The sequence below is a fragment of the Loxodonta africana genome, chromosome 7 (assembly GCF_030014295.1).
Source record: "Loxodonta africana isolate mLoxAfr1 chromosome 7, mLoxAfr1.hap2, whole genome shotgun sequence".
NCBI lineage: Eukaryota > Metazoa > Chordata > Mammalia > Proboscidea > Elephantidae > Loxodonta > Loxodonta africana.
Window position 1 is genome coordinate 4,686,056 of NC_087348.1, and position 22,880 is coordinate 4,708,935.

The 22,880-nt window shown below is 51.9% G+C and overlaps 1 protein-coding gene across 2 annotated transcripts in view; it reads right to left on the minus strand.

Moving 5' to 3' along the window:
• Positions 1-20,620, minus strand: part of CTTN (cortactin) — a 42,767-nt gene extending 22,147 nt beyond the window's left edge. For both annotated transcript variants that reach the window (XM_064287613.1, XM_064287612.1), the window contains exons 1-5: positions 20,557-20,620; positions 9,895-9,991; positions 8,012-8,098; positions 7,813-7,886; positions 5,239-5,368 (exon numbers count right to left, since the gene is read on the minus strand). In XM_064287613.1, the coding sequence (XP_064143683.1) occupies positions 5,239-5,368; positions 7,813-7,886; positions 8,012-8,098 (291 nt within the window). In that variant the 5' untranslated portion in view covers positions 9,895-9,991; positions 20,557-20,620. The remainder of the gene's footprint in view (positions 1-5,238; positions 5,369-7,812; positions 7,887-8,011; positions 8,099-9,894; positions 9,992-20,556) is intronic.
• Positions 20,621-22,880: the final 2,260 nt, after the last annotated feature.

The following is a 22,880-nucleotide window of genomic DNA, read 5'->3' on the forward strand; positions in this document are numbered from 1 at the left end:
TATAGCTGTCAACATCCCTGGTGCAGGGCTCCCTGGGTTTCTGAGCTCTGGGGCTCCCAGACACCAAGGGCCTGGCCAAAGGCGGGGCTGCTAACTCGACTGGGGGTGGAGAAAGGACTACACAGCCCACAGACGTCCAGACAGCACAACCCAGCTCCATGCAACACAGTTCATAAATTCCACTCACATGGAGAGTCAGGGCAATACAGTTATTAGAGTTTTAATACCCCACTGCCCGAGAAGCAGGTCAAGGACGCGTTGCTAACAGACTGAAATAGAAACACGTATGTTTTCGACGCAATACAGATGCAGACTCAGTGTCTGCCGAGCACATACCTGGTCAGGCCCGGAGCCAGGACCCTCTGCAGACCCGGGCTCCGTCCATCTCCCCCGGCAGTCAGACACGGATGCAGGCCCAGGCACCACTAAGGTCACACATGTGCCACACGGCAAAGCAAAAGGCGAACCCAGGGCTTCCCACTGAGGGGGCGCAGCCCAAGGGCCAAACCCAGCTGCCTCCTGGTTTAGTAACTAAAGTTTTCTGGAGCACAGACACACCCACTCCCGTCACCCTGTCTCTGGCTTCTCCTCCCACTCCACCAGAGTTGAGTGGTTGTGAAAGAGGCCCCGTAGCCCGAGACACCTGAAGGATTTACTGTTCCCAAGCATCTACTGGGCTGTGCGTGGCCTCATGAAATCCCCATACTTGGGCACAGCACAGCCCAGGCTCCCTGCAGAGAGAGGAGCGGCCAGGGGACTCCTGCAAGGACACAGGCCTCGGGTAGGCCATGGAGACCAGTGGGGCATCAGATCGTTTCTCCTTCCCCAGGGTCTCACCCCCACCAGGAAGGGCTGGCTGTAACTATCTCGTACCCTAAGGGATTCACTCGCACCACCAATGTCCTTTGTGTGTTTGTTTAGAACTTCGGGGACCTGCTGCGTTCACGGTTACTGAGAGTCAGCAGGCAACTCCGAGGGCGCCGGGTCTTCCCACGGCCCAGCGACAGCAGACTTCGTTTCATGCTTCAAGCGCTGTCACTTGCCCTTCTTCCCGTACTGGTTCTGATGTCCACCGCTGCCCACCCACATCAACTGCAGGCTCTGAGCCAAGGTGGAGGGGCCGCCGGCCACGGCCAGCAGGGTCTTGCCCACAGCCACACCCTCAGTGTGTACCCCAAAACATCCACATCGAGAGGCAGCAGTACCGAAGGGACCCTCCAGCCTGACTGGGAATCAGAGAAGATGGAAGAAAACCACTCTTCTGAAGATACAGCTACAGTGAGAGTTTGGCCATTTTGCAGGTCTTTGACTGGGATCGTTTTCCTGCAGAAACCGCCTCTGACGGCACACCGACATGTTGACAAGATCTCACGGATCGGACAGTCAGCACAGGGCAGAGCACAGTCCTGAAGCCTCCAAGCTCGGATGCTACTCCCAGCCCGCTGCCGAGACAAGGACCGAGGCGTGCGTCACGGCCACGTCACCTCTCACTCCTGGACAAAGGGCGCGTGTGCTCAGACAACAACACCCACAGGACGCCCCAGCTCCAGCCTCTCCCCAGCCCGTACTCCACGTGAAGTACGCGCTTGCCTGCCCCACTGTGGCTGGCACTCCGAAGTCTCTCTCACACAGTCCTCAAATCTTAACATGTTGCTGTGTGCCATCAAGTCAATTCCAACTCTTTGGACACCATGTGACAGAGGAGAACTGCCCCATAGGGTTTTCTAGGCTGTAGTCTTTATGGAAGCAGATCTTTCTCCCATAGGACCACTGGGTGGGTTCAAACCAACCTTTCATTTAGAAGCTGAGTGCTGAACCACTGTGTAACCAGGGCTCATTCTTAACACGTTGTTGTTAATTGCCACTGAGGTGGTTTCAACTCATAGCGACCCTATGTACAATGAAACAAAACACTACTCACAATCGTTGTTATGGTCGAGCCCATTGTTGAAGCCACTGTGTCAGTCCACCCCGTTGAGGGTCTTCCTCTTTTCTGCTGACCCTGTACTCTGCCAAGCATGATGTCCTTCTCCAGGGACTCATCCCTCCTGACAACATGTCCAAAGTATGTGAGACGCAGCCTTGCCATCCTTGCTTCTAAGGAGCATTCTGGCCACACTTCTTCCAAGACAGATTTGTTCGTTCTTTGGGCAGTGCATGGTATATTCAGTATTCTTTGCCGACACCAAAATTCAAAGACATCAGTTCTTCTTTGGTCTTCCTTATTCATTGTCCAGCTTTTGCATGCATATGAGGCGATTGAAAACATCATGACTTGGGTCAGGCGCATCTTAGTCCTCAAAATGACATCTTTGTTTTTCAACATTTTAAAGAGGTCCTTTGCAGCAGATTTGCCCAATGTCCAATGCGGTGCGTCTTTTGATTTCTTGACTGCTGCTTCCATGGGTGTTGACTGGGGGTCCAAGTAAAATGAAATCCCTGTCAACATCAAATCTTTTCTCTGTTGATCATGGTGTTGCTTATGGATCCAGTTGTAAGGACTTTTGTTTTCTTTTATGTTGAGCTACAGTCTTTGATCTTCATCAGTAAGTGCTTCAAGTCCTCTTCACTTTCAGCAAGCAAGGGTGTGTCATCTGCATATCACAGGTGTTAATGAGTCTTCCTCCCATCCTGATGCAGCTCTCTTCTTCACATAGTTCAGCTTCTTGGATTATTTGCTTCGCATACAGATTGAGTAAGTACGGTGAGAGGATACAACCCTGATGCACCCCTTTCCTGGTCTTAAACCTCGAAGCATGCCCTTGTTCTGTCTGAATACACAAATCTCAAACATTTCTCAATTTCTGGAGAGGAGAAGTTACACATAACGTAAGCCGTTTATCTTTGGGTTCGGAATCATGGTTATCTCGGACAACAGGGTTGTCTGGTCTTGCTCAGGTGAGCAGTTTGTCTTTCCTAACACTGTGGCAGGCAGTGGGGAGGGATGGGCGTGGGAGGCACTGAGCGCGAGCAGCACCCCTGCTGGGTACATCAGTTGAGGGTAAGGATCCAGCTTCACCCAGATGGAGAGGCAAGAGCACATTTCTAGACCTGTGGGTCCTGCTAAGGCATCACCTGGGTAGCCTGGCTCCAACCACTGGCCGGTCACCTGCCCCGTGCCAGGCCAGGCACAAGGTGGGGACAATGATCCTCTGCCCTCAGCAAGTCCAGGCCTGGAGGTGGTGGTGGCAGTCGCTGGGTGCCGTCCAGTCAATTCCAGCTCACAGTGATCCCATGTGACACAGCAGAACTGACCCGGAGGCTTCTCTAGGCTGCAATCTTTATGGGAGCAGATCTCCAGGGCTTTTCTCCCACAGAACCACTGAGTGGATTCAAACCACCAAACTCTCGGTTAGCAGCCAAGTGCTTAACCATCGTGCCACCAATCTCAAACAATGGACAAGGCAGTGCAATGTACCAGGGGTGGTGACAGTGGGAGGCAAGGGTAAGGAGCTGGCACAAGGAGGGGCAGCCACACCCTCACTGGGCTGGAGCAGGGGGACGGGGGAGGAGACTCCTCAGAAAGCATCCTAGACCAGGAAGGGCCCGGGCTGGGGGCTGAAGGAGGCTCAGGCAACACAGTATGGTCTGAGCAGTGGTGGCAGAGAAGTCAGAAATGATACGAGTCATTTATCAAGTTCCTCCTTGATGGGTGGTAATTATTTTCCCTGAGGTACAATTCTCCCAGCCGGAGTCCAGGGCCCAGTTTCTATGACAGATCTCTCTTGCTTCAACACCCCACAACGCCAGTGAGGGGGGCTCCCTGGGGTGGGAGAGGCTACTTTCAGCTGGACGCTTTCACGGCCCTGACGCAGGGCTTCTGTCTGCTTGCTCGCTCTCCCCACAGCGACCAGAGACTTTTTCAGAATCCCAAAGTAACCATTCCCACCACTTTCCCTGTCTCAGTGTCCAGGGTCTCTGTGGCAATGACAGTGACATGACAAGCTGTCTGTGTCCCCTTCCTGCAAGCCACTCTGCACCCCACCCTCACTTCCTGGCCATCTCTGGATATGGTGCGGGTGCCCCACAGACCCATCTGTACCCCACCCCTGCTTCCTGGATATGGTGTGGGTGCCCCACAGGCCCATCTGTACCCCACCCCTGCTTCCTGGATATGGTGCGGGTGCCCCACAGGCCCACCTATGTCCCACCCCTGCTTCCTGGATATGGTGTGGGTGCCCCACAGGCCCACCTATGTCCCACTCTGCTGGCAGACAGGGCACAGTGGGGCTCACTGGGACAGAGATGTTGCGTCCCCTATCCAGCTCAGATGTCGCACCTGATCCGTGCACGAGGGGGAAGGTATGGAATTACATACCAGAACCCGACACTGGCTGGGACGCTCACTTTTATACACAGAATCAAGGCACACGCCACTGAGGCAGAGTATGTTTGCAGAATTTAGAGAAGTGTTCTCCCAGGGAAATATGCAAACACACTGCAGTCTACTCTGTCCTCTCTCCGGGAATTAAAATAATAATAATCAGCCTTCCAGAGCTAACATTCATTCCCCTTCCCCTGAGCAGAGAAGGCCAGAAGGGCTGCCCAAGATGAATGTGGATCAATCGACAGCTTCCATTAGTGGCTCCTGGGAAGCCTGGATCCTGCCAGAGACGTGCACGAGGCATGCCTGTTAGCTTTCAGAGAGGCGCCCCCCAGCCTCATCAGTATTGATCTCCACTGCCTGCCAGGACGCTCTTGGAGGTCAATGAACGTATGTGGGATGCCAGCTAGACTTCCAGGTGGATTTTCACATGTGATGGCAAAAAGGGGGCCCTGGGATTTGTTCCTGCCTGGGGACGGGAAGGCTCTGGGCTGCAGGTTAGAACCACACGTGGTAGAGACGAGGATATCGGTGGTCAAGGTGCCTCCCAGACTTGTGTCCTGAGCACAAAGCTTCCCCGGAAGCCCATCTCTGCCTCGACCCACCCCACACCTCGGCCTCCTCCGGCCTCGGCCCACCCCACACCTCAGCCTCCTCCGGCCTCGGCCCACCCCACACCTCAGCCTCCTCCGGCCTCAGCCCGCCGCCCAGAAAGGCAGGGTTTCAAAAGAGCATCTCCATAAGCAGAGCCCTTCCTGGTGAAGTTCAACCAAAACAAGGCTACTTCTGGCAAACCTGGTCCTCCGAGAACGGACTCTAGACTTTTAAGCCCAGGGAAAAGCTGGAGTGACTCCTGGGCCCCCATCTGAGTGGCTGAGCAGCCCAGGAAGCTGGTGTGAGCAGCGCTCACTCACCTTGTCCATCCTATCTTGCTCCACACCAAACTTCCCTCCGTAGCCGTGCGAGGCTCTGGGTCCGGTCTCAAGCTCCTTCTCCTTGAGGGTCTGATGCTCTTGAAAAACATTCTCTCTCAGCTTGTGGATGCTTAAAGGGGAGGGAGGAAACACACACGGTCAGTAGGATCAGTGTGAGGCCTGGGCTCCCAGAAGGGCAGGTTGCGTGGTCTGCGTGAATTTAAAAAAAAAAAAAAAAAAAATTTTTTTTTTTTTTGGTATGAGGCTTCCATAACTCCACGCCCTTTTTAAGGCTTTCCTGAGCATTCTGCCAGCTTCCACATCAGCAGTGCACAGTCACGGGGAAATGCAATGAGGGAAGAATGCCCATCTGAATATACGCACGCCCTCCCCTAGACAGGCAACCATCGCGTGCCAGCTTCCTCTGTATGGTACGCAGAGAAGCCTCAGAGTCAGGAGAGCTAGTGCTGAGCTTCCTCCCGGGGAAAACACAAGCCAGAGGTCCTACCTCAGACACCAGGGACACCCGGGAGCCCCGGGACCGTGCCATTCAGAGTTGGCTTTTACTTGAAATGCTCCAGCTTTTTATACACTTGAAGGTGAAAGGAAAGATGCGTATCTACACTCTAAAAGCCACTTTGTATTTGAAAATCGAGGGGAGTGAAACGTATCACAAGGTGTGGTCAAGTTCTCGCAGGCCGGAAGTCAGCCACCCTCTCCAGCTGGGCCCTCTGCAACCCAGAAGCATGAGGGCCACCAAGCCACAGGGTCTTTCTGCCCAGGAGACACAAGGGGACTGAAGGGCCCCAGCCCATACCTGCAACATCGGCACAAGTGTGGTCATAAAAACAGGCATTTTAAAATTCACTTGCCCCTCACAGGCAGGGGGAGAGAAGAACACTACTCCTAAAATCCAGGAAGGACCATGGGACCCCAAAAATCCCTCTATCCCCATATGGTCTCTCTGAATTCTAATCAACCCAGAAGCTGTTTGCATCAAAGACGTCCACTTGTTCTCCAAAACACCCTCCCAACGTGTTTCGAAACCAATGGGAACAGAAGAGACGAGAAAAAGAACAGAGGGCTGACCTATTTGGGAGTCAGCCTAACCCTGTGGTCACTCCCCCAGGACTGCACCAGGCCCCCAGGGCCTGCTCTCATCTCTGCCTGCCCTCCAGGCTGGTCCCAGGGTCCCTTCACATTCTCAAGCTGCTTCTGTGTCCGGGAGGGGGCTGTACGCATCAGAGAGGGACAAACACTGGAGTTTAAAATCCCGCAGCGCAGGTTCTGCCTTCTGCTTTGAATGCCTTACTGAAGAAGTTCCAGCCAAGGACAACTGGTTTTACTGCAAAGACACTGGGGTCAAGTAAGAGGAACTCTTCTCAAGCCACCGAAGCACAAGGCTACCTGGCCACGATGATGCCTTCACAGTTACGGAGCGGGAGGGTCAACTCCAATCACAGCACTGCCGAAAATAAAAGTCTGAGCCCACTAAAAAAGGAGAGGATCTATACTTCCTGACAAAAAACAGCACCCAAGAGCTGGATTTGACAAGAGTGCCATGTGAGAAACAACAACACGTTTCACGTGGTCTTCCTATTTTGGGCTTCTGGTAAGAACACAACGCTTAGAATTCAGCTCTCAGTACCCAGCTATTAAATTCTGCATGATAATTTCCAGACAATAAAAATAACAGGGGGAGGAGTTAAGACCCACATTATTCAAACACAGCTCGTATTTCAGAAACCTCCCTCTTGTAGAAAGAAGAACTTAGGTAACTGTGTTCCTTGATGAAAACCACAATATTCAAAAGTAGACATTCCAGAATGATAAATGCAAAAATCAGCTGCGATGGGAACCTAGTATGTATGTACATGTATATACACATTCCGGGTTTGGGTTATACACACACACACGTGTATACGCACGTACATATACGTGTATGTAGGAGCCCTGGTGGCATAACAGTTACGTGCTCAGCTGATAACCAAAAGGTTGGCCATTCAATCGCCCCTAACAGCTCCACACGAGAAAGAGCTGGTAACCTGCTTCTATAAAGCTTCCAGCCTAGGAAACCCTATCAGGCGGTTCTCTGTCACACGGGGTTGCTGTGGGTCGGAATCGACTTGACGGCACACGACAACGTGTATACACACACATGTATGTATGTCTGTCACATGGGGTTACTATGAGTCGGAATTGATTCGATAGCACCCAGCAACGTGTGTATACACACACACACACATCTCATGCCTAGTACCAAACCAAAACTAAGCCCATTGCCGTCGAGTCAATTCCAGTTCACAGCAACCTACAGGACAGAGTAGAACTGCCCCACAAGGTTTCCAAGGAGTGGCTGGTGGATTCGAACTGCCGACCTGTTGGTTAGTAGCCAAGCTCTTAACCACTGCGCCACCAGGGCTCCTCATGTCTCATATCACCTACTATATAGATGTCTGGTCAACAAGACAATCAGAAGCAGCTCTAACATACGAAGGCGTGCCACAGGTCAATCAGACACGTAGACGCTTTTGGGACATCACATTCCATTCAAGCAGCAGCAAAGTCTCTTACTTGATGTGCTCCTGGTGCCCGGACCCCTGCACAGTCTTGGCTCCCCATCTCTGTTCTTTCTCACTCACATCATTCTAAAAAAAGAAAGAAGTAAGTAGTAGACCCCACATGCTGGATGGAAAAACAACCAACCCAACAACACCGGATCGAGCAAAAGTTTACTTTAGGGAAAACTGAAAAACAGACTGGCGACTCATACCACAAAATCGGGGTCCGTTTCCCAGTCGTCTGCACCCCCATCGTCCTGGGCGATGGACACAGCATGGCCCGCAGAGGCTTTCCACATCTGCAAGAGTGGCACCATGGTTTCAGGGACCTTGGGGAAGCCATTTCGGAGTCGAAGCAGAAATGCTCTGTGACCACAACCCTCAGACAACACAGGGAGGGCTGGGGGCTACAGCATCAAGTCACTCACAGTCCCCACACCTGAGCGGCAACCTCAGCAGTAAAGACACTGAACACTGTCACAGTTCTAAGACTGCTGTCAACTGGCATCAAAACACCCCGGAAGTACTCTGTGGCTTCAAGGGAGAAAACTTCCTGGACAGAAAGACAAACTGTCACGTATGAGCTTACTTTGCTTATTAGGAACACACCTCTATTCTGCTACATCTCAGGACAACGCTGTTTCCAAGCCAAAAAAGAAGGCACCCATCTGGGTTTCAACCACTTAGGGGAAATGCACCAACGAGCTTCTTGCCTGGGACCCTGACAATTCAGTCGGTGTTTCAAGTCGTTGACTAGAGGGTTGCCTTACCGTCGATTTGGGGAAATACACAGTATGTAGTGTCAATCTTTCTCACATCACCCTGAAAATGGGCGGGCCCTCTTCTTCCTTCGTGCCAGCTGTACGAAACTATGAGATTCAGTCCAGCAGGAAAAAATGACACTTCTGCTAACACACACAGATAATTCTGTTCGTAACTGCAAAACTAGAACTGAATCTTTAAGGGATTAAAAAAACCACGTATGGGAAGAATCGGTTCATTTTCTATAGAAGTACTAACAAAATCTCGCAGCGGCCAGGAAGCAGGTTATTTTACTTCGGCCGACAGGAAGCTCGTTCCAGTGCCTGAACCAAGAAGTGTCAACTCACTTTCTCAGATGCCCACACCAAAGCCACACCAGGTTTTTGTGGCCTGAAATCAGGCGCAGTAAACGCCCTCCAGCTAGCCTGACAATCTCCCACAAACACTCGCCCCCTCCAGCCCTGCTGGGTCTCAAGTCCAAGTTCAAAGTGGTAGGAAGGGGCAAATCAGGGTGCTGGTGCCCTCAAATTTTGGATGTGGTTACTGCCACCATAACTGGGGCAGGGACCGTCCACCACCAGTGCGGCAGGACCAACAATGCCTCCTTGAGGCCACTTGAATGGGCTCCCCACTCTCTAGATGTCCCTGAGGAAAATCAGGGCGGGAATTTCCCCAACACAACCTGCTACAGATAGGATTTAAGAGCAAGTGAACCACAGAACGAGGTCTAAGCAGGTCATCCAGTCCCAGTATTCTCATTTTACAAGTCAGGAAACAGCCCCAGGGCAGTTCAGTAACCAGCAGACCCCACTGCCACACCTCTGCCTCCCAGGGTCCGCCTGCCGCAGGTCACCGCGCTGTCCTGAAGACGGGGTTCCCGTCAGCTGCACCTCAACTGCCTGTGGTGTCAACCACAGTGGGGCACCACCAGCAAGACAAACTCTCACCCCAAGGTCAAGGGGGAGGCAGGTGTCTTTGTGACTTCTTCAGACTCAGAGAAAGAGCTGCAGGGCCCAATCTCTCACTAGTGGGCAGGGTGAGAGCACCTCACACCACCTTGGGGCTCTTCCTACCTTCCAGAGAACTGGCAGAAAAGAGGCCAACTGCCTTCTCTGACAGGACAGAAAGGCTTTTTTTCCCCAATCCCCCCATCTTCTGTTATAGGCAACACTAAAAGCTTTTACTTTTTAAACAATGAAATTTCCTTCCAGAAAATTACTGTCCCTGTCCCTGCAAGTGCGCTGGGAGAGAACGCCCGCCCTTTCCTTGTTAAAGGGCATTTACCCTTATCTCCCAAGGGGAGCAAATATTAGAATGCTCAAGATACACAAACCTTTCTTCCTGGCTGAAGGCGAAAGGCTGTTCACAAAACTCTGTTTAAAACACAGTCATCCACCACGGGACTGCCAGGCATCTGGGGATGATTCCGTCTGTAAAAAGATTAAATGCAGGAAGCTCAGAAGGATGTCTGTTAGCAGGCATGCCGGGCCAGCCCTTACGGGTGGAGATCTTTTTAGAATATCTCTGAAGTCTCTGAAGCCTAATCGGGTTTTGTAAGGAAACGTGAAAGAACTAACCAAAAGGCTCAGCTAACTTTCAGACACGATGAAACGCTGAAGAAGTTAAGTTTCAAACGGTCAACTATAACTGCATGACGCTTCTTAATGCAAAGAGACAAAAACTATTGTCTCAATTGTTAGCATCAATTTCCTATTTGCTATAATCCTGGTAAATTCCATTTTTGGTCATTTTATTTTATTGCATTGATAAAAAATATTCTGTAACTGTGGGTTTTTCAAAAACAGTAATGTAAGAAAACATTGCCCCTCCAAGGGATCACAGCGCTCGGCTTCTCCCCAGCCGCCGCTTCTCCAGAGCCGCCGCTTCTCCACAGCCACGTCACAATTCTGGGAAGGAGGGCTAAATTCCTACAAACAGGGTAAGGCAACCACAGGGAGACTAACACTCCAATTCCCCAAATGTGCCCAAGCGACCAACTCCCAGGCCTCTGCCAGAGATGGTACCACTGGACACCTCCCAGCCAGACGCGACAACACACCAGGTGAACGAGGTCCTCAGGAAACGCTCCGAGGACCAGGCCACGTTCACGAGCCGCCCCATGAGCGCTGGAACCAGGACAGCGTCCCAGTCACCCCGTGATCAATCTCCTGCCTCGTCCTGAGCCAGCACTCCCGCCCTCGCTAAGTCGCCCGCGGGAACCCTACACGTCTGCAGGCTGCTTGGCACGTTCCGACCACTGCGGTTACTCACGCAGCCAGCAGGCATCTGTGATATAATCGTCTACCCAACGGCAGCTGCTGGCTGTCCCAAAGTCACAATAATGTATCACCCTCACAAAAGTTTAAGCTTAAAAAAAAAAAAACCACGAAAATAAAAAACTTGAGTATTCTGGATCCTGAGATAATGCCTCTGGACCCCTACGTCACACCACACACAAAAATTAACTCAAAATGGGATCAAAATTCAACTCTAAGAACCTAAACTATTAAACTCTTAGAAGTAAATACAGGCATAAATATTTGAGACCTGGAATTTGGCCTTAGATACGGCCCGAAAGAAAAACAGATACGTTAGGCTTCATTAAAATGAAAACTTAGTGCTTCTAAGGACACCATCAAGAAAAGACTGAAAGGCAGAAAATGTCTGCACATCATAAATCTGATAAGGAACTTTTATCTAGAACATACGAAGAGCGCTTCCAACTCACCAAAAAACAGATAGCCCCATTTAAAAAAAGGGCTGAGAATCTGAATAGACGTTTTGCCGAAGATCTATGAATAGCCAATAAGCTCATGAAAAGACCTTCGACATCATCAACCATTGTTGCTACCCGTGCAGCGCACTGAATCGCTCAACACGGCCCTTCTAGCCACAGTCTTCGCAACTCCCACCAACTGGCTGGGTGGGACTACACAAATGAGGTGCTTGTGGCCCGCCGAGGGGGCTGGGCTGCTTGCTAACAATGTAAATTAGGTACACGGCACCCTTGCAGAGGTGGGACCGTGCAAATGAGGTGAGGAGATGGGTCCGTTTTACCATCCTACTGGGCTTCAAGGGGACATGAGGGAAGAGAAAGAGGAGCTGTAACACAGAAGACAGTGAGACACGGTGGCACAGGACGGCAGGGATCAGGAGACCAGGGCGAGGCAGCTGTGCTGGGGCTTGCCAACTCATGGAGCTAAGAGGTGTGTCTCAGTTATCCAGGGCCGCTAGAACAGAAATACCACAAGTTGATGGCTTTAACAAAGACGAACCTATTATTCTTTCACAGCCTAGGAGGCTAGAAGTCCAAATTCAGGGCTCCAGCTCCAGGGGGAGGCTTTCTCTCTCTGTTGGCTCTGGGGCAAGTTCCTTGTCATCAATATCCCCCTGGACTAGGCACTTCTCATCACAGGGACCCGGGGTCCAAAGGACGCACTATCCTTCTGGCTCTTGTTTCTTGGTGGTCTGAGGTCCCATGTCTCTCTGCTCACTTTTCTCTTTTATATCTCAAGAGACTGATTTGACATACGTCAACACAAAAACTTGTACACAAATGTTTGTAGCAGTATTATTTATAACAGCCAAAATGTAGAAGCAACCTAAATGTCCATCAATGGGCAAGCAGATGAGCAAAATGTGGCGTATCCGTATGATGGACTAACATCCGACTGCAGAAAGGAATAAAGTACTAACACATGCTACAGCTTGGACGAACTGTCACTGCTATGTGGAAGAAGCCAGTCCCAAAAGTCTACGTAGTGTATGGCTCCATTCATATAAAAGTCAGTGAAGAAAAATCTACAGGGACAGAAAGTAGGTCACTGACTGCTTAGGGCTGGGGGTAGAGTGAAAGGATTGAGAGCAGTAGCAAAGGGTATGGGGTTTCTTTTTGAGGTGGTGAAAATGTTCTAAAATTGTGGTGAGAGTTGCACATATCCATGAATATACTAAAAACTACCGAATCATATACTTTAAATGGGCAAACTGTATGATATATGAATTATATCTCAATAAAGCTGTTAAAATTTAAAAAAACAACTGATTTAAGACACAACCTAATCTTGTAGATTGAGTCCTGTCTCATTAACACACCCAGTAACTGCCTCTAATTCTGCCTCATTAACATCATAGAGGTAGGACTTACTACACACAGGACAATTACATCAGATGACAAAATGGTGGACAATCACACAATACTAGGAATCAGGGACTAGCCAAGCTGACATACATTTCTGGGGGACACAACTGAATCCATGACAAGGTGTAAGTAACACTTGCCCAACAAGGCTCCCAGCAGGGCCTGGTAGCAGAAGGCGAGAAGCAGCTGTCCTGATCATACAACTGTACCCTGAGTCCTTGCTGATCCTGAACTGTAACCTGCTCCTTCCCTAATAAACCCCGTAACTGTGAGGATGGTGAGTTCTTCGGGGCCACTGCGATGAATTAGCGAACCCAGCAGAGAAGCAGGGTCCAGTGGGACGGGCGGCTGGTGTCAGAATGGGCAAAAATGTTGGCAAGAGGAGGTAGGTCTGACCTCTACCTCCTAGGAATCAGCCTTGGGCTGTTGATCTTGATTCTTCCTTCCCCTTGAGAAGTTAGTTAGACGAGATGCCACGCATTCACCACGGCATCTTTACAGCTGCCATCAAGTCGGCCCTCAACTCATACCAACCCCCACGCCCAACGGAACAAACACTGCCTAGTCCTGACTGACTCAATGACAACAGGTTTCCAACGGGGTCCTCACCATCCCCATGATTACCTGTGGAAGAACCATTGTGTTTTCACTGGCTGATTTTTGGTAGCAGATTGCAAGGCTTTTTTTTAATTGTTTACAGAACAAATCAGTTTCTTGTTAATTAATTAACAGACACTGTTTTGTGACTTTGGATGCCAACCCTGTGACACACCAACACTCTCCCCTTCTCAACCTCAGGTTCCCCATTTCCATTCGTCCAGCCTTCCAGTCCCCTCCTGCCTTCTCCTCCTTGCTCCGGGGCTGGTGTGCCCATTTAGGCTCGTGTATGTGGCTGAGCTACGTTTATTATTGTTGTTTTATGGGCCTGTCTAACCTCTGGCTAAAAAAAAAGGTCACGAAATGCACTGGCTGGGAAGCCCCAGGACTTCCTTCCTAGTCTATCTTAGTCTAGAAGCGCCACTGAAACCTGTTCAGCATCATAGCAACAAGCCAGCCTCCACTGACACACGGGTGGTGGCTCTGTGTGAGGCGCACAGGCCAGAATCTAACTCATGTCTCCTGCACGAAAGGTGAGAATTCTACATAAATCACAGTTGTCGATCCTGCTGTTGTTCTTGCTGTCGTTAGGTGCCGTCGGGTCGGTTCCAACTCCTAGCGACCCTATGCAGAACGAAACACTGCCCGGTCCGGCGCCATCCTTACAATCGTTCTTATGCTTGAGCTCACTGTTGCAGCCACTGTGTCGATCCACCTCGTTGAGGGTCTTCCTCTTTTCTGCTGACGCTGTACTTTACCAAGCATGACGTCCTTCTCCAGGCACGGATCCCTCCTGACAACATGTCCAAAGTATGTACAACGCAGTTTTGCCATCCTTGCCTCTAAGGAGCATTCTGGTTAATCATTAGGAAGATGGAAATCAAAACCACAATGAGGTATCACTTCACACCCCCTAAAACCAAAAACCAGCTGCTGTGGCACCGACTCCAACTCGTGGTGACCCCGTGTGTGTCAGAGTGGACTGTGCTCCGCAGGGTTTTTAATGGTTGTGCCGACTCCAACTTGTGGTGACCCCGTGTGTGTCAGAGTGAACTGTGCTCCGCAGGGTTTTTTTTTGTTTTTTTTTTTTAATTTTTATTGTGCTTTAAGTGAAAGTTTACAAATCAAGTCAGTCTCTCACACAAAAACCCATATACACCTTGCTACACACTCCCAGTTACTCTCCCCCTAATGAGGCAGTCTGCTGTCTCCCTCCACTCTCTATTTCCGTGTCCATTTCGCCAGCTTCTAACCCCCTCCACCCTCTCATCTCCCCTCCAGGCAGGAGATGCCAACATAGTCTCTAGTGTCCACCTGATCAAAGAAGCTCACTCCTCACCAGCATCCCTCTCCAACCCATTGTCCAGTCCAATTCATGTCTGAAGAGTTGACTTTGGGAATGGTTCCTGTCCTGGGGCAACAGAAGGTCTGGGGGCCATGACCACTGTGGTCCTTCCGGTCGCAGTCAGACCATTAAGTCTGGTCTTTTTACGAGAATTTGGGGTGTGCATCCCACTGGTCTCCTGCTCCTTCAGGGGTTCTCTGTTGTGTTCCCTGCGCTGTGTTCAGGGCAGTCATCGGGTATAGCCGGGCACCATCTAGTTCTTCTGGTCTCAGGATGATGTAGTCGCTGGTTCACATGGCCCTTTCTCCACAGGGCTTTTAACGGTTGCACCGACTCCAACTCGTGGTGGTCCTATGTGTGTCAGAGTGGAACTGTGCTCCACATGGTTTTTAGTGGTTGCGCCGACTCCAACCTGTGGTGACCCCATGTGTGTCAGGGTAGAACCCTGCTCCGCATGGTTTTTAGTGGTTGCGCCGACTCCAACCTGTGGTGACCCCATGTGTGTCAGGGTAGAACCCTGCTCCGCATGGTTTTTAGTGGTTGCGCTGACTCCAACCCGTGGTGACCCCGTGTGTGTCAGGATAGAACTGTGCTCCGCAGGGTTTTTAGTGGTTGCGCCGACTCCAACCTGTGGTGATTCCGTGTGTGTCAGGATAGAACTGTGCTCCGCAGGGTTTTTAGTGGTTGTGCCGACTCCAACCTGTGGTGATCCCGTGTGTGTCAGAGTGGAACTGTGCTCCACATGGTTTTTAGTGGTTGCGCCGACTCCAACCTGTGGTGACCCCATGTGTGTCAGGGTAGAACCCTGCTCCGCATGGTTTTTAGTGGTTGCGCCGACTCCAACCTGTGGTGACCCCATGTGTGTCAGGGTAGAACCCTGCTCCGCATGGTTTTTAGTGGTTGCGCTGACTCCAACCCGTGGTGACCCCGTGTGTGTCAGGATAGAACTGTGCTCCGTAGGGTTTTTAGTGGTTGCGCCGACTCCAACCTGTGGTGATCCCGTGTGTGTCAGGATAGAACTGTGCTCCGCAGGGTTTTTAGTGGTTGTGCCGACTCCAACCTGTGGTGATCCCGTGTGTGTCAGAGTGGAACTGTGCTCCACATGGTTTTTAGTGGTTGCGCCGACTCCAACCTGTGGTGACCCCATGTGTGTCAGGGTAGAACCCTGCTCCACATGGTTTTTAGTGGTTGCGCTGACTCCAACCCGTGGTGACCCCGTGTGTGTCAGGGTAGAACTGTGCTCCGCAGGGTTTTTAGTGGTTGTGCCGACTCCAACCTGTGGTGATCCCGTGTGTGTCAAGGTAGAACTGTGCTCCGCAGGGTTTTTAGTGGTTGCGCCAACTCCAACCTGTGGTGACCCCATGTGTGTCAGGGTAGAACCCTGCTCCGCATGGTTTTTAGTGGTTGCGCTGACTCCAACCCGTGGTGACCCCGTGTGTGTCAGGATAGAACTGTGCTCCGCAGGGTTTTTAGTGGTTGTGCCGACTCCAACCTGTGGTGACCCCGTGTGTGTCAGGGTAGAACTGTGCTCCGCAGGGTTTTTAGTGGTTGCGCCGACTCCAACCTGTGGTGACCCCATGTGTGTCAGGGTAGAACCCTGCTCCGCATGGTTTTTAGTGGTTGCGCTGACTCCAACCCGTGGTGACCCCGTGTGTGTCAGGATAGAACTGTGCTCCGCAGGGTTTTTAGTGGTTGTGCCGACTCCAACCTGTGGTGATCCCATGTGTGTCAGGGTAGAACTGTGCTCCGCAGGGTTTTTAGTGGTTGTGCCGACTCCAACCTGTGGTGATCCCATGTGTGTCAGGATAGAACTGTGCTCCGCAGGGTTTTTAGTGGTTGTGCCGACTCCAACCTGTGGTGACCCCGTGTGTGTCAGGGTAGAACTGTGCTCCGCAGGGTTTTTAGTGGTTGCGCCGACTCCAACCTGTGGTGACCCCATGTGTGTCAGGGTAGAACCCTGCTCCGCATGGTTTTTAGTGGTTGCGCTGACTCCAACCCGTGGTGACCCCGTGTGTGTCAGGATAGAACTGTGCTCCGCAGGGTTTTTAGTGGTTGTGCCGACTCCAACCTGTGGTGATCCCGTGTGTGTCAGGGTAGAACTGTGCTCCGCAGGGTTTTTAGTGGTTGTGCCGACTCCAACCCGTGGTGACCCCGTGTGTGTCAGGATAGAACTGTGCTCCGCAGGGTTTTTAGTGGTTGTGCCGACTCCAACCTGTGGTGATCCCATGTGTGTCAGGATAGAACTGTGCTCCGCAGGGTTTTTAGTGGTTGTGCCGACTCCAACCTGTGGTGATCCCGTGTGTGTCAGGGTAGAACTGTGCTCCGCAGGGTTTTTAGTGGTTGCGCCGACTCCAACCTGCGATGACCCCGTATGTGTCAGGGTAGAACTGCGCTCCGCAGGGTTTTTAGTGGTTGTGACCTCTCAGAAGTTTATGAGCAGGCTTTCTGCCAAGGCACCTCTGAGATGACTAAAATAAAAAAGGTGGACAATAGCCACTAGTCAGGATATAAAGAAACGAACTCTCATACTTTGCTGGTGGGAATGTAAAATGGTGCAGCTGCTTTGGAAACCAGTTTGGCAGTCCCTCAATCCACTACACATACAGTCACGACATGAATTGGCAATACAACCCCTAAGTATGTATTCGAGAGAAATGAAAACATATGTCCACACAACTTGTACACCAATGGTCACAGCAGCATTACTAAAAATAGCAAAAAGTCAAAATAACCCCAATGCCCAACAAGAGATGACCCAAAAAACCGAACCCACTGTTGTCAATTCCGGCTCACAGCCACCCTACAGGACAGAGTAAAACTGCCCCACAGTGTTTCCAAGGAAAGCCTGGTGGATTCGAACTGCCGACCTTTGGTTGGCAGCCACAGCTGTTATCCACTGCACCACGAGGGTCTCCACCAACAGATGAAGGGGTACATGTGATGTGGTATACCCACACAATCGAGTATTTATTATTCTGCAACAAACAGGATGAACTGATACATGCTATGACATGGATTAATCTTGGAAATATTATGCTGAGTGACAGAAGCCTGTCACAAAGAAATCACATATGATATCACTTATATAAGCTGTCCTGAACCGGCAAATGAGACAGAAAATAGATTGGTGGTCGCACAGGGCTGGTAGGTGGGCGGTGGGCCAGGAGAGAGCTTGGGAGAGGATGGCTAAAGGATAAAGGTCTCTTTATGTGATGCTGAGAATGTTCTAAAATTAATTGTGGTGACGACTGCACAACTCTGCAAATATACTAAACATCTCTGAATTCTACATTTAAATGGGTGAACTATATGGTATGTGAATTGTATCTCAAGAAAGCTGTTACCAAAAACAAATAGTGTTAAAAAAAAAAGATACTGATGCTGTGTCTCTATGAAGCACCACTAATATCAGAGCTCCCTTACAAATGCCACATGCACAAATGAAGATCACGAAAGTGTGAAGTCAGTGTGCACTGCCGCAGACAGAGAAACCTCCTTCCAGAACCAGCCTGCTATTAACCTCACTGTCTGCAGCCCAGAAGTGAGCCAGAGAACAGAAAGCCATCTGAGTAACCAAACGGCTCTCACAGGGCCCACACTTCACTTAAGGAAGCCCTCCCACCCTGTCCTCAGCATACTTACTCTTCCTTTACTCACAGTTTACTCAAGGCAAGGCTCCAGCGGGGTAGAGTGGGCTCGCTGACACTGACAATGGGGAAAGACAAGACCCCTGTGGGCACACGCTATACCTGGCTCTTGCTCCGGGTGCCCCAGGACACTGGTATGTCACAACACAAAGCAGTCACCTGCACTCACAGTGATTCACTCCTTCAACCATGCACTTTCTGAGCACCTACTGCAAGACAAAAGCAGCCCTGGGGGCACAGTGGTAACGTGCTCAGCTGATAATGGAAAGGTCAGCTGTCCGAACCCAGCAGTGCCTCCAGCGCCTCCGCACCTAGAGATCTGCTCCCCAAAAGATTACCCAAACCCAAAAACCCACTGCCGTCGAGTCGATTCCAACTCATAGCGACCCTGTAAGACAGAGTACAACTGCCCCGTAGAGTTTCCAAGGAGCGCCTGGTGGATTTGAGCTGCTGACCTTTTGGTTAGCAGCTGTAGCGCTTAACCACTACGCCACTAGGAAACTTTATGAGGCAGTTTTTTTGGTTTTATAGACGCACTATGAGTCGGAATCGACTTGACGGCACACAACAACAACAACTGCAGGACAAGGACCAAAGCCAGTTTAAAGTCTTTTAAAGATAGGTCCATCAATTAAAAAAAAAAAAAAAAAGCCATCAATAGCTTCATCTAAAAGTCAACTGCCAGTAACGGGGGTAAACTGCCAGTAATGGGGGACCATGACCATCAGAAACTAATCAGGGTCCTACAGCTCTATATTCCTGTATATCTGAGAGTCCCCTTTAAGGCTCTTTCGGATCCTTGACTATCTGGCATGTACTTTTCCAGCCAAGGGAGACAAACAGCCCTGACTAAATGCCCTGGAGCCAGTGATTCACTCCCGTGGTCAAACACGCCCATAGAGGCCGGGCATCCGGGGCCTCGCTTTGGAAGCCCCCAGCCCAGCACAGCTCCACCAGGCAGCTAGTCTCTCTCTGCACTGCAGGCAAGGACCCAGCGGCCAATCCTCATGACAAGGCACTATGGCTCTGCGTCAAAGCAGAGCCAAAGGGAGCGTCTGCACAAGCAGCAGAATTCCTGGGAGCGCTCCTGCTGGAAGGGGAAAATTGAATTCCTCCCCAAGTGGCCCAGACGCATCCAGATTCCCATCCAAGGAAGCCCTGTTCCTCTCCTCCTGAGACCCTCACGTGGGGCAGCCCAAGCATCCGCTGGACTATTCAGGGAAGTGGAAACCCAAAAGCACCTTTATGGTGCTTTCCAACACACCCAGAAGGAAGGACGGTTCCAAATTTAGAGCCTCCCCGACCAGCTGCAGCTGCGCCTGTCCTGGCATTTCCAGTGACCTGATTGCAAAACCTCAGCTCAGGTGCGCAGCCGGCAGGAGCCGGATCCGGACGGCCCCGCCACGCGGCCTCCCAGCGCGACCCCCACCCTCGCCCTCCAACCCCGGCCCCCCGCCCCCCAACCCCGGCCCCCCGCCCCCCAACCCCGGCCCCCCGCCCCCCAACCCCGGCCCCTCGCCCCCCAACCCCGGCTCCTCGCCCTCCAACCCCGGCCCGTCCTACCTAGCCCGTGCGACCCCAGCCTCGCACCCTCCAACCCCGGCCCCTCGCCCTCCGACCCAGCCCCTTTCCCTTCAGACTTTGACCCCCTTCTTCTTGGACTCTGTTCCTCCCTCAACCCCGGAGACCCTCTCAATTCCTCTGAACACCCTATCGGATCCCTCTTCTCCTCCTACCCTCCCCTCGGACCCCGACCCCTCAGACACTCCGGCTCCTTCCCCCTCGGACCCCGACCCGTTAGACATCCCGGCCCCCCCCCGGCCCCCGACCCCTTAGACACCCCGGTCCCTCCCCCCACTGGCCCCCTCCCCCCCGGACCCCGACCCGCTGACACCCCGGCCCCTCCCCCCTCGGACCCATACCTCCTGACACCCCGGCCCCTCCCCCCACGGACCCCTACCCCCTCGGACCCCGACCCCTTAGACACCCCGGCCCCTCCCCCCCCCGGACCCAGACCCCTGACACCCTGGCCCTTCCCCCCGGGCCCCCCTCCCTCCTCTGCTTCTCGGACCCTCTCCTCGGACCCCACCCTGGCCGGGGAAGCCCGGCCCGCCCCCCGCCCCGCGCCCGAAACCGCGAGCGGAAGAGCGGCCAGACTACCGCGACCGCCGCTTCCTTCCCGTTTCGGGGCCTGCGGGCGCCTCGGGAGCGGAAGCGCCGGCACCCCCGCCATCCCTCCCTCCGGCCCGGGGGCCGCGCGCTCACCCCGCCCAGCTCGGTCGGCTCCGGCCCCGCTCGGCCTGGCTCCTCGGTCCCCGCGCCTCTCCCAGGCCCGGCTCCACTTCCGGTTCTGTCGCGGCGGGGGCGGGGCCACATCCGGCTGCGGGCGCCCGAGGCCCCGCCCCTGCGCCGCGGCTCCGCCCCCTCCGCCGAGAAGCCTCGGCCGCGTGCCAAAGTGTGGGTCTCCGAAGGAACGTGGGCCCACGTAGGGACTGTGGTGCGAACCCCAAGCTTGCTGGCCTACCCACCCCTTCGCCCACGTGGCAGGGCACGGCCTCCAGCTGGTGAAAGGCGCTGAGCTCGGCCAGGGTGCAAGCCTGCAAACCAGGCCTGAACGTAAAATGTTCATTCATTGAGAGTAAATTTCCTGAGCGCCCACCGTGTGCGGGCCAGAATGCGCTGAGATGCAGACAATCCGAAATGGCCCTCCAGGATCCATAGCACTGTCCAGGGTCAGGGAGGGGAAATAAGCCGCAGGAGGGGACAATGCCATGGATTTTGATGGCTGAAGACTCAGAGGAGAGGGCTGTGATGGCCAGTCAGCTGGAGGAAACAAGCTTCTTCATCATTCATCCATCCATCTATCCATTCTCCATTCAAAAATCCATCATCCATCTACCCATCCATCCATCCGTCCTCCTTCCAGAAATCCACCCATCCATTATCCATCTACCCAGAAATTCATCCATCCATCTATCCATCCTCCGTCCAGACACCCATCCATCCATCCTCTGTCCAGAAACCCGTCCATCCATTATCCATCCATCAATCCATCTATGCATCCTCCATCCAGAAACCCGTCCATCCATTATCTGTCTACCCATCCATCTATCCATCCTCCATCCAGAAACCCATCCATCCATTATCCATCTACCCATCCATCTATCCAGAAATCCACCCATCCATCATCCCCTTATTTCTGCACCCATCCATCCACCCACCATCTATCCACCATCCATCCAGCACCCATCCATCCATCCAGCCACCATCGATCCACCATCCATCCATATCCATCGTCTGTTCATCCATCCATCTAGCACCCATCCAGCCAGCCAGCCACCATCTATCCACCATCCAGCCATATCCATCGTCTGTTCATCCATCCATCTAGCACCCATCCATCTATCCACCCACCATCTCTCCACCATCCATCCATCCATCTAGCACCCATCCATCATCCATCCATTATTTATTCATTCATCACTCATCTATCATCCACCTCCTATCCTTTATGCATCCATTCCACCATCCATCCCTCCTCTTTCCATCCATCTATCCTCTATTCTTCATCCATCTATCCTTCCATCATTCCTTCCTACATCATATAAGTATCAGAGATAGAAGAGTCAGCAGAACAGACATGGACCTTGCCCTAAGGGACATTCCAGGCTAGAGAGAGTACAGCATTAATCACAGTAATTAGGAAAGGAGATCAGTGCTATGAGGAAGTAAAAGGTATCATGAAATCATACTGAAGAGGTAGGGCTGTGGGCCCATCTGGGAGATCAGGGAAAGTTTCTTAGGGCAATTAACATTTTAGCCAAGATCCAAAGGCTGAGTAGGAGTAACCAAGGTAAGGATAGAAGAATAATCCTTGCAAAGAAACTACCATGTGCAAAAAGCCCTGAAGAAGGAAAGGTCTTGCTGCAGAGGAACTGAGAACTCAGACTGGAGGAAGCATGGCAATGCAGTAGATCAGTGGGGTGAGATGGGATCAGGTCACCCAGAGGCTGGCAGGAAACAGCAATAAGTTTTGTTCTTATTTTAAAAGAAATGGGAAGTCCTTGGAGGAAGTCAAGCAGGAGAGAGACATCATAAAGTCTGAGTTGTAATAAGATCCCTGTAGCTGTGATGTGGATGGGAAGAGGGCCAGGTAGGAGCCTAGTGCAGCCCACTCAGGAAACTGGTGGTGACAAGTAAAATGGAAAGAAATGGGTCAATAAAAGAGACATTTGTTGTTGTCAGGTGCCATCAAGTTTGTTCTGACTCACAGCTACCCTATGTGCAACTGAATGAAACAGTGCCCAGTCCTGTGCCATTCTCACAATCTTCGCTATGTTTGCAGCCACTATGACAATCCATCTCATTGAAGGTCTTCGTCTTTTTCTCTGACCCTCTACCAAGTATGGTGTCCTTTTCAAGAGATTGGTCCCACCTGATAACATGTCCAAAGTATGCGAGACACAGTCTTGCCATCTTCGTTTGTAAGGAGCATTCGGGCTGTACTTCTTCCAAGGTGGATCTGTTCGTTCTTCTGGCAGTCCATGGTATACTCAGTATTCTTCGCCAACGCCATAATTCAAAGGCAT